This window comes from Hemicordylus capensis, chromosome 2 (genome assembly GCF_027244095.1).
Source record: "Hemicordylus capensis ecotype Gifberg chromosome 2, rHemCap1.1.pri, whole genome shotgun sequence".
Lineage (NCBI taxonomy): Eukaryota > Metazoa > Chordata > Lepidosauria > Squamata > Cordylidae > Hemicordylus > Hemicordylus capensis.
This window is the reverse complement of record NC_069658.1, coordinates 353431547-353446600: the sequence shown is the minus strand read 5'-3', so window position 1 is coordinate 353446600 and position 15054 is coordinate 353431547. Positions and strand designations below refer to the sequence as shown.

The following is a 15054-nucleotide window of genomic DNA, read 5'->3' as shown; positions in this document are numbered from 1 at the left end:
CATTCATGCACAGAGATGACAAACTAAGTTAAACTTGGGAAACACGTTATATTAGAAATATTTTTTACCATCATAGGCTTTTTGAATAAGTGTAGTTTAGCAAACCTTCAACATCAGCAAGAAAACTACAGTGTGACTTGATGTGAAAGCTGCTGTAACCCTGTAGATTCAGTGTGGTTTTATCACATGATGCTGTGCTAGCCCAAGACGCTGTTGTTGTAAAGAGATAAAAAGTAATTCTAGTTCACGAGCTCCTAGCACAGTCATATGATTGCCATTCACATGTTTTCAGCCATTGTGTGCCAAAAAATACAAGCCAGTAGCAATTCTAACTGTGCACGAGTTTGCATTGTCTCCCTAATGATCAGTCTGTCATAATGGAAGGTTGTTCTTATGAGAGGGAATTGCATTCCAGTGTTACAAGCATAAGCGGTGGGGGTGGGAGGGGTGAGAGAGAGAGAGAGAGAGAGAGATTATTTCTAGTTTTGCATACACGAGACTGCTAGCTGCTTGGGTCTGAAGACCTTGGTATGGTGTTAGATTTATATTAACATATGCTAGAATGACTATGCATTACAAATGAGGAAAAAATGATATCCATGATAGACTGTAGGTTGAGTGTGGGATTTGCCTATATGATAAAATCTGGACAAATTTTAGAGAGAAGGTAGACAGGCAGATGATTGATTTATTGAGAAATAAAGCATCTTTGTCACTTACTGTAATGATAAAGTGGAATATAATGCCCAGCTTTGTAAATTAAAAGCAAAGGGTGTGTTGACTATATCAACAAAATTATGATGTTATTATAGTGCCGTGATTGCCATTAGTTTTGAAGTGGGGGCCATGGCTGTTGAGAAGGCTTGTTCCATGCTGGGCTGGAAGAGGGAGAGAGAGAGAGTGTGTAGTGGCCATGGCTGCAGTGGCAGGAGAGAGAGACAGAGCACAACCCTCAACAGGAGGAGGGGAGCAGGATAGAGGGAGAGTGCATCGTGCGGTGGCCACAATGTGGCGAGAGAGAGAGAGCATGCCTAGCAACAGGAGTGGGGGGAGAGAGAGATGGTTGCCGCGGCAGCATCAGGGCAGGAGAGAGAAAGTGACTGCAGTGGCTGCAGCAGCAGCAGCAGCGGAGGGAGAGAGAGTGTTTGTAGTGGCAGGAGGAACAAGAGGGGAACAAGAGAGAGAGCATGTGAGTGTGGTGGCTGAGAGGACTCGAGGGGGAGGGGGAGAGAGAGGCATACCAGGGGCTGTAGCTGGGTTAGGTGGGCCTCCATGGCCTGAGGGCCATGCAGTGAAGAACACTGATTTAGTGATAACAAAGCGATACTTGGATCCAAGGCCATGCAAGCCCTGTTGGAGCATTTTTCACTGGAAATGGTTTTGATGAAAAACGGTTCTGATCTCACTCAGCGGGGAAATGCTTGACTATCAAGCAAGAGGTTGCCAGTTCGAATCCCCGCTGGTACACATATAAGGAGTGCAGTGATATAGGAAAATACTGAAAGGCATCATCTCATACTGCATGGGAGATGGCAATGGTAAACCCCTCCTGTATTCTACCAAAGACAAACACAGGGTTCTGTGGTCACCAGGAGTTGGAACCAACTCGACAGCACACTTTACCTTTACCATATTGTTATGATATCACTAGAATTGGGTGGTGGGGCTAACCTGTATTGAATGGCTGGCTTCTTCGAAGAAATAGGCTGCCTTCTGGGCAGTCGCATTTCAAAGTACCAATTTCCTGGCCTGGTCTTGCCCTATATGCACCAAGAAAGGAAGCAATATCATGGAGTTTTGTCCTTTTCCTTGGGCATTACTCGGAAGGGGAAATTGCCACATGCTATAACTGTAGGCTGCAGCCAGCTAGCTACCCACCCCGTCAGAAAAAGGAAAACAATGCAACATCATGACATTGCTAATATTTTGGTGCATTATGGGGTGAGACCAGGTAAGGAAAGGTGATGTTCTGAAATGCCACCACCATGGCTGCCTCAGAGAAAACTCCATGGTAAAAGCAGAGCCAACTTCTCCACAGAAGGAAAAAATAATTCCAAACACCACCACCCCTGCCTCCGCCCAACCCAATGTATCAGCTCGATGTGCTCTGGACCACCTGGGGATCAAGAGCACAATTTGATCATTACCGAGATTGTTCGATACTGATCCCAATAATGATGGTCATGCAATAATGATGGTGGCGCAGTGGTAAAACTGCCGCCCTGTAACCAGAAGGTTACAAGTTCGATCCTGACCAGGGGCTCAAGGTTGACTCAGCCTTCCATCCTTCCGAGGTCGGTAAAATGAGTACCCAGAATGTTGGGGGCAATATGCTAAAATCATTGTAAACCGCTTAGAGAGCTTCGGCTATAGAGCGGTATATAAATGTAAGTGCTATTGCTATTGCTAGTGCTATCATTAATATCTTATATAATTGTTATACATAGGCAGGCTATTATATATTGCAGTTTTGGTAAATTAACGTTAAAAGCCAGGAGAATTAGTTAGGAGAATTAATGACTAGCCTAGCTGTCTTTAAGATGTTCTAGTTGTAGACATCTCTGCCAATGCTTCTAAAGGGAGAGATGTGATTAAAACTTGCATGGCAGGGGGAAGCCATACAAAAACAAGTAAGTGTGTGTGTGTATGTGTGTGTGTGTGTGTGTGTGTGTGTGTGTGTGACTTTCCCCTGTTCTTAGTGGCACCTCTGTCATGGGAAGAATATTGACAAGGAAACACTATTGGCAAGGCAAGGTGACCATGGTACCTAGGATCCTCTGAAGGCAGCCTGATTCTCTCTTGCACAGCAACTTTTAGGAAACCAAACTCCAGTCCCAAACACAGAATTAAATGAAGCCTTCCAAGAGAGGAAGATCTTTTTTCCTTAGAACTCCTGTTGAAGGAATACATATGGACCCCAGCATACAATGGTCAAAGTTAACGTGTACCACTGTGAAATAGGGGAGTTAAATTGTTTCCTTCATTTTACAAATGGATTGTAGAAAGGTATGAAGTGGCTATACATAAACTTTGTGGTATAACTGAGTATTGAATCCAGAAAATTATAGATAAAAATTACCTTCCTAATCATACAGGTATCTATCTTCTCTCATGTCTTTGCCAATCAAGTGTTCATTATGAATGGGTAAATTCATAATGGTCCCTGCTTGACCATCTGGATTTTTGCAAGCATTCCTTATGACTACTTGAAAATCCTCCAGAAATACTCAGAGACCCCCAAAATATACCTTAGATGCTGGAAACACACCTTCACAAATGAGGGGGAAAGAACAATGAGAAAGGGGAAGGGGTAAGTCAAGGGTGGATCCACAACTGAACAAACATGTGCAGAGCACACAGACTGCCAAGTAGGGCTGGGAGGATAGGGCCAGGAGGGGCCTGTTGAGCTCACCTGCTGCTTTCCTTCTTAGCCCCCTGTCCACCCTCCACTCACCTCTGTGATTCTACTAGGCCACTCACCCACCGCTGCCATCACTGGCTGGCCTCCCTTTGCCAGCCCCAATACAGTCTAATGATGTCACCACCCTGGCAAGTATCACTAGGATGGGCTCGCACCAGGGCAGTGATGTCATTAGGCCACATTACCAGTTGCAAAGGCAGCAGTGAGTGACGGCCGAAGGGAGGGCACCCAAAAATCTAGCCACAGGCTGCCACCATTATCGCTAAGCCACTCGGGTAATTAGCAGCGGTTCTCAGGTGTCTCTCTCTCACACACACACACACACACACACACACTCACACTCACAAACACACCAGTTAAGGTTTTCCATGGGAAACCTGTATCCCGGATTTTGCTAGGATTTAGGGGTAAGTTGAATCCCACTGCTGCGGACTATTTGGGGGAGGGGGAGAGAGCAAGCAGAGAAAAGGGGTATTATGGATTTACTCTGTTCTTTTTAAGGAAGGCAGAATTCAAACTGGGTCCCTAAGTTCTTTCAGTTGAAGAACCTTTCAGATGTCTCAGCTTCAGGAAGAGAGGGGAAGGGGGAGGAATGTCAGACAGCGACCCACTTTCCTCCTCTCCACATGATTGGTTGGTTGATGTTCAGTGACATTTTCTCACTGTTGAGCCTGCCAGGCTGAGGGAGTGGTGGACTGAACCTGAGCACTCAGGAGGAGAGGAGGGAAGGGTGCTGCCTGACACTTCTCCCCCTTTCCTCCTGGAGGCAACTCATCTCACTTGTAGCCAAGACAAGTCATCAGCACATTTTGCTCAGGGCCACAAACAGGATGTCAGTACTTTAAGAGACCATTATAGAGAACTAAAGCCTTAGATAGTATCTTAAGATTAGCCACACTGGCAGCTAAACAAACTGTTTAGGCAGTGTTCTACCTGTCCCATATTACAAATTATCACAATGCCTTGAGAGAACCATAGCACTGCACATTTTCTTTCATGATGTGGATACCTGAAGTGGGAAGCAAGAGTCTCAGCATATCTCCTACATATGGGATGACATACATTAATACAAATGTCACATGAAAAAACAAAATGCCACAAAGGAAGTATAATATTTGCAACAGCTGTTCACAAATGGCTCAGCATGGTTTGTGGTGGCCCTTCTTTCATTTGAATGTAAATCTTCCTAATTTTCATTCTCTACAGAAAAGGGTTACAGCCTATGGTTGTACTCCATGAACAGAAGCTCCTTCTGCGAAAGTGGAAGAGTTGTGCTCACAGAAGGGATCCTTCCATGACTGTAACTCTCTTTCCATTTATTTCATTCACATAAGCTTCTGTTCATGGAGTGCAAGTTTTAGGATTTCACCCATGAATTTCCAGTCTACTCACTGCTTCACAACACTGGTTTTCAGTTTGCTAAACGTAATTTAACAAGTTTCTTTCCCCCCTTCCTTTTGGCTTTAGAAACTCTGCAGTGACGTCCAAGTGAAAGTCTTTGGAAAATGTTGCCAGCTCAAACCTGGAGGAGACAGTTCCTCCTCTTTGGATAGTTCAATCAATTCTTCTTCTTCTTCTTCAGAAACAAAAGAACAATGTCAGAAATTTCAGGTGAGATTTCCTCTCTTAATGGTGCCTTGCTGGCATTGTGACTTTTGTATTACAAGTTTGAAAACATTGCCTTATTAGGAAGTGGCTGGGACAGGACGTGGGGGGAAAGGGTGACTGGAGCCGGAAGCTATTCATTGGTGATCGTCCAGAAAAACAGAGGGTGGATTTCATCCAGTGCTGGGATAGGAAAATCTCAGAATATTGCAGCTGGGTGATATTCAGGTGCCTTGACTGAACTGAAAATACCATCCATCTAGAGTAACTGTGAACAGTGGATCACCAGGAAGTCTGGGGCATGGATGGACCAAATTATGTGTATGTCTGCTCCCCCAGCAGGCTAAGAGAGGGTTGTGCAGGAGAAAGGAAAAGATGGGAGATACTTTCTCTAGGTTTATCCAAGCAACAACTGAGAGTGCAGAAGACCAGAGTGCACTAAGGCCCTGGGGGACAGTTTCCTTGTCTGATCAGTTACTTTGATGCTCTAAGAAGTTGGTGCCCCTCTCACTATTCTGACAAAACATGTTACGTAAGTGTGTTTTATATTATGTTCATATTGTGAAACACCCAGCGACTTTTTTGTATGGGGCGCTGTATAAATGTACTAAATAAATAAAATATGGGCATTTGACAAAATGTTGCCACTTAATTGCAGATGTTTGTAACTAAGATTAGGAGTTTCAGGCTTCTCATAAATACCATAAATATTGGCTGACATCTTAAGTAACAAAACACATGTAAGGAGGGGCGGTGGGGATTCAGTGGGGAGGGGACCCACATGCAACTCGCCCAGTCCCTCTGCATGCGTGCTATTGTGCAGTTGAGCAAAATGTCACCATTTGCCTGCACTCTGGAAGCAATCTGTAGAAGAGGAAACACGTTGCTGACTGTCAGCAATGTTTTTCTTCTTACAGAGCACTTCTGGAGTACTGGCACTGCTGGGAAGGTTTGCTTGCTTGCACAACAGCATGGAAACAGGGGGAGTGGAACCCACCATCCCTCCTTACATGTGCATGTCAGTCAAAGTTTCTGCAAGATTTCTGTCAGAAGTGCTGATTATATATTATAGGGTTGTTTGTTCAGAATAGAGCAGGTAACACCTCTTGGTCAGTCCTTGCGGTCAATTATGCAGAAATAGGTGGATTTATTTAGAAATAGAATTTGATGACAAACTTTGTATTCACCAATTGAGCTATCAACGTGAGCTATCTGTAGTAGCAGATTGCTGATGTGGTTCCCCCCACCCACCATCCTAAATTTCAAGTGTCTATATATAATGTGTACTTCAAATATTTGTGAAGCTTTTTGCTGTATCTTTTCTTTCTTTCTTTCTTTCTTTCTTTCTTTCTTTCTTTCTTTCTTTCTTTCTTTCTTTCTTTCTTTCTCTCATTCATTTTATTTAACGCTGTTTGAAAATGTCCCACCGTAAATTTTTGCTTGCTGACAATTTAAAGGGGTTATGACATGGACACTCATTGAACTTGAGTTACACTTTACATAAGTGGAGAGTTTTTGGCCACCAGTGCAGCCCGTCATCTGACATGGATATATTTCTGTCATCTCACCTTGCACTGATCACAAGTGTTTTCTGTTAAGCCTTCCTAAAATAGAGTTGAATCTTTATACCCTTTGTAGTGAAGTAATTCTCTGTTTCAAGGAAGCTGATCCTACCATAACACATTCTGGGGTGCTGCATTGCTGATGGCATTGTGTGTGGTATATTAACACATTTCCAAAGGTCTACTAAACATAGCAGTAGTTGCATTAAACCAGTTCCATATTCTTTCTCGCCTCTGTAACTCATTTTATTATTGTGCTATTGTGCTGGATAATTAAGTTATATTTAATCTCTTCCCTCATCACGGAATAATAGTTTGCTGTGATTCAGACAGGAAGAGTCATAGGTTTCTCTGAACTCCCTTCCTCTTTCACAGTGTAACTTTAGCCAGTCTTACGTGAGCTTGAGAACACTGCGCTGCTGCCCAGAATTGAGGTTTACTTAATTTATCTTCTGAGTCAGGCAAGCTTTACTCACAAACTGTACAGCTCGTATTATCTGAAGAGTGAGCCTACATCTAGGAGTAATTTGCATAAAATATTGAAGAGATATAATTCTATGTGAGTTAGGAGGAGAAAAATGAAATCAACCTGAAGGTAATGTAATTAAACAAAAATGCCCAATGTAAAGTGTCGCATACTTCCTCTTCTGAATAATTTAAGTCTCATACAAAATATTTGTGAAGCTAACTCAAACACAGTAAGGTACTAGAGAAGCTTACTGGATTTCAATCTGCCAAAAGCTTAAGCAAATGATAAAGCTATTGCTGAGTGTTTCTAAGATTGTGCACAAACATACTTTTCCTATTAAGAAGATTTTTTAAAAACAACCAAGAAATCTGGATTTTAGAGTTTGGTATCTGCTGTAGCTGGAAATTAGTAGACATAGTATATGTCTGTGTGAGTGTGTTTTTATTGGTTGGTTGTATGTTTTTAGCAAAGAAACACACACACAAAATATCCAAGAATATAATATCAAAATTATTATTTCTGAGTGGTGGTAATATTACAATGACATGCGAATATGCTACAAACCAAAGGCCAACAGGTTAATGTTACAAACAGCAGCAATTTATTATTTTTTTAAAATAAGGCTATAAATTTTAAATTTCAAAAAATGGAGTTGTCATTGGCTGGAGTTTTATATCTTTGCAATATGCCCATACACAATATGCCCATATTTTTCAAGTGGACTCCTTGAATGTGACGACGACAACAACTACTACTACTGATATACTGCTTTTCAACAGAAGTTTCCAAAGCGGCTTACATGGGAAATAATAAATAAATAAGATGGCTTCCCTGTCTCCAAAGGGCTCCTGATCTAAAAAGAAACATAAGACAACAGCAACATAAGAAACAAAGCACCAGACACCAGCAACGGACACTGGAGGGATGCTGTGCTGGGAATGGATAGGGCCAGTTGCTCTCCCCCTGCTAAATATAAGAGAATCACCACTTTTAAAAGGTGCCGCTTTGCTCAGTTAGCAGGGAGAGAGCCATTTATCACTGTGCTGACCTCTTCACGATACAGTAGTACCTCATATTTCACGTATCTGCGGCTGGGTAATTGGTACCTGACCTGGGTATACGCAATGGAAAAAAGGTTTAAAAGAAGTTAAATCTGTGTATCCGTGCATCAGGGGTGGCTGGAAATGACCTCTGAGGTTACACCATTTTGTGTTTGGGAACAATTTTGTGGCTCCTTTTCAAAGAAAATATATTAAAACCCTATTTATTTCCAGCAAATGATGGATTTAAGACTCTTTGGGGGCCATTACTGGACTGCTGGGGACCCGTGGAGCATGGTTGGGCACTTTATTTGAGGTTTGTTGCCCATTTCAGCCATTTCCCATGCCCTTCAGAATCTAACCCCCACAATCCCACTGACTGAATGCCTCGATATTTGCGGTTTTGGTATCCGCAGCAGTAGCTCAGAATGGAACCCACAGAATCTGTCCTTGCTCCTCTGCAATGCCAGGTTAGTTCAGAATAAGACTGAAATTGATCATGGATGAGGGAGCTGATCTGGCATGTATAACTGAGACCTGGTTGGGGGAGGCAAGTGGTCCAGTGTGGGCCCAGCTTCTCCTACCAGGCTACTCTGCTGTGGAGTAGGCTAGGGGAAGTGGGCGGGGTGGTGACGGATTTGGTCTATAAGAATACCATTTCCCTTACCAGGGCCCCTGTGAGACAGTTGGCTTATATTGAGTGTGTCTTTCTGTGGCTGGGAACTAGGGATAGACTGGGGATTCTGTTGGTGTACTGTCCATCCTGCTGCCCAACTGATTCCCTAACTGAGCTGGTTGCAGAGTTGGTGTTGGAGTCTCCCAGACTTTTGATGTTGGGGGACTTAAATATCCACTTTGAGGCTGGCTTTTCTGTTGCGGCTCAGGAGCTGATAGTGGTCATGTCAACTATGGGCCTATCCCAGTTAGTTTCAGAACCAACTCATGTTGCCGGCCACACACTCAATTTGGTCTTTTTTTTCGGATCAAGGCGGTGTTCCATGGGTGGAGGATCCTGTGGTTTCCTCATTGTCATGGATGGACTACTACCTGGTTAAGGTTGGTTGCACAGCCACAATCCACCCCTGCAGGGGTGGTGGACCTATTAGGAATATCTGCCCCAAAAGGCTGCTGGATCATGTAGGAGGATTTTAATATTAGTGCTGCCAGTGATTCTGTTGATGCCCTAGTGGGAACCTTGGAATAGGGTGGTAGACATTATTGCTCCTAAGCGTCCCTTCCAACCTGCTTAAAAAATGGCCCCCTGTTATACAGAGGAGTTGCGGGGGCTGAAGCAGCAAGTCAGGTGACTGCAACGTAAAGGAAGGAAAACTCAGCTCAAATTTGGCAGGACACGGCATAAGACCCATTTGAAGGTTTATGTGGCGGCATTACGTGCAGCAAAAAAAGGAGAAGATTTTGATCTGCAAGTATTGTGTCTACAGGTTCGCATTCAGCGGAGCTCTCAGGTTGTGAGGAGTTTCATTTCTGCTTCTTCTGTCTTAAATCAGTCCCCAGAAATGTTGTTCTGCTGTGATGCTTTTAACGGGTTCTTTGCAGACAAAATTGCCTGTATTTGCGCCGACTTCGACTCCACTATTTCTGCAAAGTCTATTAAGGGCGTGTCCAGCAATCCCTCTTGCAGTGTTGTATTGGATCAGGTTCAATCTGTGATTCATGAGGATGTGGACAAGCTGTTTGGGGTGGTGCGGCCTACCACTTGTTCTCTGGATCCTTGTCTGACTTGGCTGCTTCTGTCTAGCAGTGAGATTGTTGGAGGTGGCATAGTTTAATATCATAAATGCATCACTGAGGGAGGGTAGGGTGCCTTCTTGTTTGAAGGAGGCAATGGTTAGAACACTTCTTAAGAAGCCTTTCCTGGATCCCTTAGCGATGGATAGTTATAGGCCATTTTCCAATTTCCCTTGGTTGGGCAAGGTGATTGAGAGGGTGGTGGCCAACCACCTCCAGGAAGTTTTGGAGGAAACTGATTATCTAGACCCATTTCAAACTGGCTTTAGAGTTGGCTATGGCATTAAGTCAGCCTTGCTTGGCCTGATGGATGACCTTTACTGGGGAATTAACAGAGGAAGTGTGACTCTGCTCATTCTTTTGGATCTCTTGGAGGCATTTGATACCATCGGCCATGGTATCCTTCTGGATCACCTGGGTGAGTTGGGGATAGAGGTTTTGCAGTTTTTCTGCTCCTATCTCTTGGGTAGATTCCAGATGGTGGAGCTTGGTGACAGTTGCTCTTCAAAACAGGAGCTGTTATATGGAGTCCCTCGGGGCTCCATTCTGTCACCAATGCTTTTTAATATCTGCATGAAACCGCTGGGTGAGGTAGTAAGGAGATTTGGGGCAGGGTTTTATCAGTATGCTGATGACACCCAAATCTACTTCTCCTTGTCATCTTCATTATCGGGAAATGGCATTTATTCCCTAAATGCCTGACTTCAGGCAGTAGTGGGCCGGATGAGGGGTGCTCCCGGACCCCAAGCTCTACCTGGTTTCTCAGGTTGAGGCAGTGGCCAGGAGTGCTTTTCATCAGCTTTGGCTGATACAACAGCTATGCCCATTTCTGGAGGTAAAAACAGTGTACTTAAAAAAAACTTAAAACAGTGGTACATATGCTGGTAATCTCCAGGCTTGACTACTGGAATGTACTCTATGTGGGGCTGCCTTTGCACGTAGTCTGGAAACTACAATTGGTACAGAATGCAGCAGCCAGATTGGTCTCTGGGACAACCTGAAGGGACCACATAACACCGGTTTTAAGGGAACTGCACTGGCTGCCGATATGTTTCCGGGTAAAATCCAAAGTGCTGGTTATTACCTATAAAGCCCTTAATGGCTTGGGTCCAGGTTGTTTAAGAGAACGCCTTCTTTGTCATGAACCCTGCCACCTGTTGTGATCTTCTGGAGAGGTCCGGTTACAGATGCCACTGGCTTGTTTGGTGGCTACCCAGGACCGGACTTTGACTGTGGCTGCCCCAGGGCTTTGGAATATGCTCCCTGCTGAAATAAGAGCATCTCCTTCTCTGTTTGTTTTCAGGAAAACCCTCAAGACTCACCTGTTCTCACAGGCTATTAATTAGAATTAATTTTAATAATTGGTTTTAATAATTGGTTTATGCTATTGTTTTTATTTCTGTTTTATGCTACTGTTTCAATAGTTTTGTGTATTTTAATCTGTGCTGATTTTTTAATATTTTAAATTTAGTACACCGCCTAGAGATGTACATATCAGACAGCAAGAAAATATGATAAACAAATAAATTGAAACTGAATCCAAGCAAGACGGAGGTGCTCATTGTAGGTGCTCAGGATTTGAGGGATGAGTGAGATCTCCCTGTTCTGGATGGGGTTACACTCCCCCAGAAGGAACAGGTATGCAACTTGGGGGTACTCCTGGACCCAGGCCTCATCCTGATATCTCAGGCAGAGGCTGTGGCCAGGAGTGCTTTCTACCAGCTTTGGCTAATTTGACAGCTGCATTCAAATGAATGCACCTCAAACCAGTGGTGCATCAGCTGGTAATCTCCAGGCTTGTTGACTATTGCAATGCACTCTACATGCGGCTGCCTCTGTACATAGTTTGGAAACTTCAGTTAGTTCAAAATGTGGCAGCCAGACTGGTCTCTGGGGTAACCTGGAGAGACCATGTTATGTCTGTTTCAAAACCATTGAACTGGCTGCCAATATGTTTCCGGGCAAAATACAAAGTGCTGGTTAAGTGCTGGCCCTGAATGGCTTAGGTCTGCGTTACCTTAGAGAGCACCTTCTTCTGCGTGATCCCCAATACATATTAAGGTCATCTGAGGAGGTCCGTCTCCAGTTACCACTGGCACGTCAGGTGGCGACTCTGAGGCGGGCCGTCGTAGCCACTCCTGGGCTGTGGAATGCACTCCCAGCCGAAATCCGTAGTTTTCTGCTTTCGTTGTTGAGTGCATTGTTGGCTTTCAGCAGAGCCCTTAAAACCTATCTATCTGGCCTGTCCTTCCAGGGGTTTTAATCTGTTTTAAATGTTTTAATTGTTAATGGTGTTATGCTGCTTTTAAATTGTTCTGTAATGATTGTCTTTAAAAGGATTAATTTGTGGGTTTTATTTTTGTTGTGCACCACTCAGAGCCGTTTGGATGGGGTGGTATATAAATGTATTAAATAATAAATAATAAATGGCACATTTTTTTAAACCGGAAAACTAGCCAGTCTCATCCTGTGATGCAGTGCAGTTCCAGTTCATCTGTAGTATACTACGGGATGCATAGAGTCTGAAGAAAGGAAGGGATTTTTTGTGCGTGGAAGAAGGAAGGAGTTTGTTTGTGCTACCCTTTGTACAACTTCTTTGTGCAATTCCCCCTCTCCTGCCCCCATGATACAATGGTTATTAATGATACAGTGGCTGCCAGACATCATGCCAGCATCATGGCTTTTCCAAAGATTTACAGACTGGTAGATGCTGTTGGGCTTTTGACAGTGGCCTCAAATACTGACACTGTAGAGACTTGCACTTGCCTACATAAGATATATTAATGACAGTGTGTTTTGGTTTGACAGTATTAATAATAATAATAATCATCATCATCATCCCAGTGGTAATTGGTGCCTTGGGTGCAGTTCCAAAAGACCTTGAAGAGCACCTCAACACCATAGGGGTCACAGAAATCACCACCAGCCAATTACAAAAAGCAACTTTACTGGGAACAGCCTATATTCTGCGACGATATCTATAACAACAGCAACAGCATTGACACTGAAATTCAGCCATCCCAGGTCCTTGGGAAGGACTTGATGTCTGGATAAAACAAACCAGTCAATAACACCTGTCTGACTGTGTAAACAAAAAATAATAATAATTCTATACCACCCTTCCAAAAATGGCTCAGGGTAGTTTACACAGAAAAATAATAAATAAATAAGATGGATCCCTGTCCCCAAAGGGCTCACAATCTAAAAAGCAACATCAGATAGACACCAGCAACAGTCACTGGAGGTACTGTGCTGGGGGTGGATAGGGCCAGTTACTCTCCCCCTGCTAAATAAAAGAGAATCACCACATTAAAAGGTGCCTCTTTGCCAAGTTAGCAGGGGACTAACAGTATAACACCTCTGTCGCTATATTAATTAATTTTACTTCATATAATGAATAGCATGTTTTTGGTTGTGACTATCACATTAGGCTTGATTTTATTAAACACATTTTAGAAACTTGAAATTGATTTCAGAGATGCTGTGTGTATAATATATTCCCTGCTCACCTCCCCCCTCAAATCAATTTCTGTATTTTCTCCTATCAGATACTTTGAAAGGAGTGTGCAAAAGACATGTCTCCATAGATATGGGAAGATATATTTGCAGTGTTATATTTTTGATGTTCTTGGATATTATATAACATTACCTAGAAAGCTTGTTACCAGGATACCTAAAGGAACCATTTCCCTCCCTATGAATCTGCTTGCTCTTTAAGATTGGAGAGAGAAGGCCTTCAGAGGCCCTCTCCATGGTAGAGCTCGAATGTGGAATTCCTGGTCCCTGGTCTGACTGATTATCCATGTTTGAAAACCTGGCAGGCCCTTGATTAATTTGCTTTTATTTTTTGCTCATTTTCTGGCTCTGAGTTGCTGTTGTGTTTTTCTGCTGCCATTAGTATTGTTGTTTCGTTGTTTCTTATTGATTACATTTTGAAATGTATTTGGAAGTTTTGATTTTTCTATCAGCTGCCTTGAGCTTTTTCTTTCTTTCAATGAAAAGGCGGATAAATATGTCTTTTAAAAACAAGTTTCAAAAAGTTGTTTCCTTCCATTTCTAGAGTGGTTTATTTAAGAGTGCTCAAAATGGATCAACTGTGCAGCATCATAATTGATGTCATATTTTGCAGGGCTCCCGGTGTTCTTCAGATGCAAATATGCTTGGAGAAATGATGTTTGGTTCTGTGGCCATGAGCTACAAGGGCTCAACCTTAAAAATCCATCAAATACGGTACGTCTTCTTTTTTCCTAAGCTTTTCCTTAGGATTCCATTTTGTTAAGTTCCAAGTACTGTTCCCACTAACAGGGATTCCCGGATGTTGTTCACTACAACTTTGAGCATCCCTAGCTACAATGGCCTTTGGCTAGGGATTATGGGAGTTGTAGTCAACAACATCTCGGATTCCCTGTTACAGGGAACACTGGTTCCAAGGATTTCTAGAGTGATCATTATTGTCACTAACCCTTTGTAGATGGTCAATGTTAAATGAATCCTATAGTAAAAGGGGATTGGATTAGGTTTGCTGGCCCTGTATTGATCAAAACTATATCAGAGTTTGAGTGCATCATATCTACACTCCAATGGGTGTAGACTTTGAAACACAATATTAGCCTCCCTTTTGCAAGGTACAGATTGCACATTCAGCACCTCCATGCTGAATGTGCATGTAGGTACTGAACCCCTTACACATTCGGATGTATATGGTGTGGACATGTTGGCACCTGTCCACAAGTTCCAAACTAGGTGGACATTAAATTTGGGGCTAGCAGACCTGATCCCACCCTTCCCAAATTACTTTCTTTGCTAGTTGACTGTCTGATTTCAGAGTTTCTGATTATTGTCTTAGTTACATAAGGATGTTCCTTTATCATTTGGACAAGTAGATGCCTATGAAAGTTCATAGGTGTTTATTTGCAATTTCTGTTCCCTATTCATTCTTATGCCCACCCATCTATTAATATTACACCCATATCTTATTCACATACATATCTCTCTCTCCCTCTCTCTCTCTCTCACATGCACACACACACACACACACCTCCCTCCATCCGTCCCTCCCTCCATATCATGGCTGGCTACAGACAGTGGCTGATATCCAGACTGCTAGTACAACAAGGCTGAGTTCCAGACTAATGCTGCACCTATCACACAAGTGGGGCAAGGGGCTATTTTTGACAATCTCTATTTCCCTCTGAAGCTCACTGTGCA

General features: G+C 43.1%; 1 protein-coding gene across 4 annotated transcripts in view; it reads left to right on the top strand.

Annotated features, from left to right (window-relative positions):
- Positions 1-15054, top strand: part of FNIP1 (folliculin interacting protein 1) — a 116170-nt gene that overhangs the window by 56487 nt on the left and 44629 nt on the right. For all 4 annotated transcript variants that reach the window (XR_008317305.1, XM_053300765.1, XM_053300763.1 and 1 more), the window contains exons 3-4: positions 4889-5032; positions 13976-14076. Coding sequence is in view for 3 of the 4 variants with exons in the window: in XM_053300765.1 (XP_053156740.1) it covers positions 4889-5032; positions 13976-14076 (245 nt within the window). In the remaining variant the exon portion in view is untranslated. The remainder of the gene's footprint in view (positions 1-4888; positions 5033-13975; positions 14077-15054) is intronic.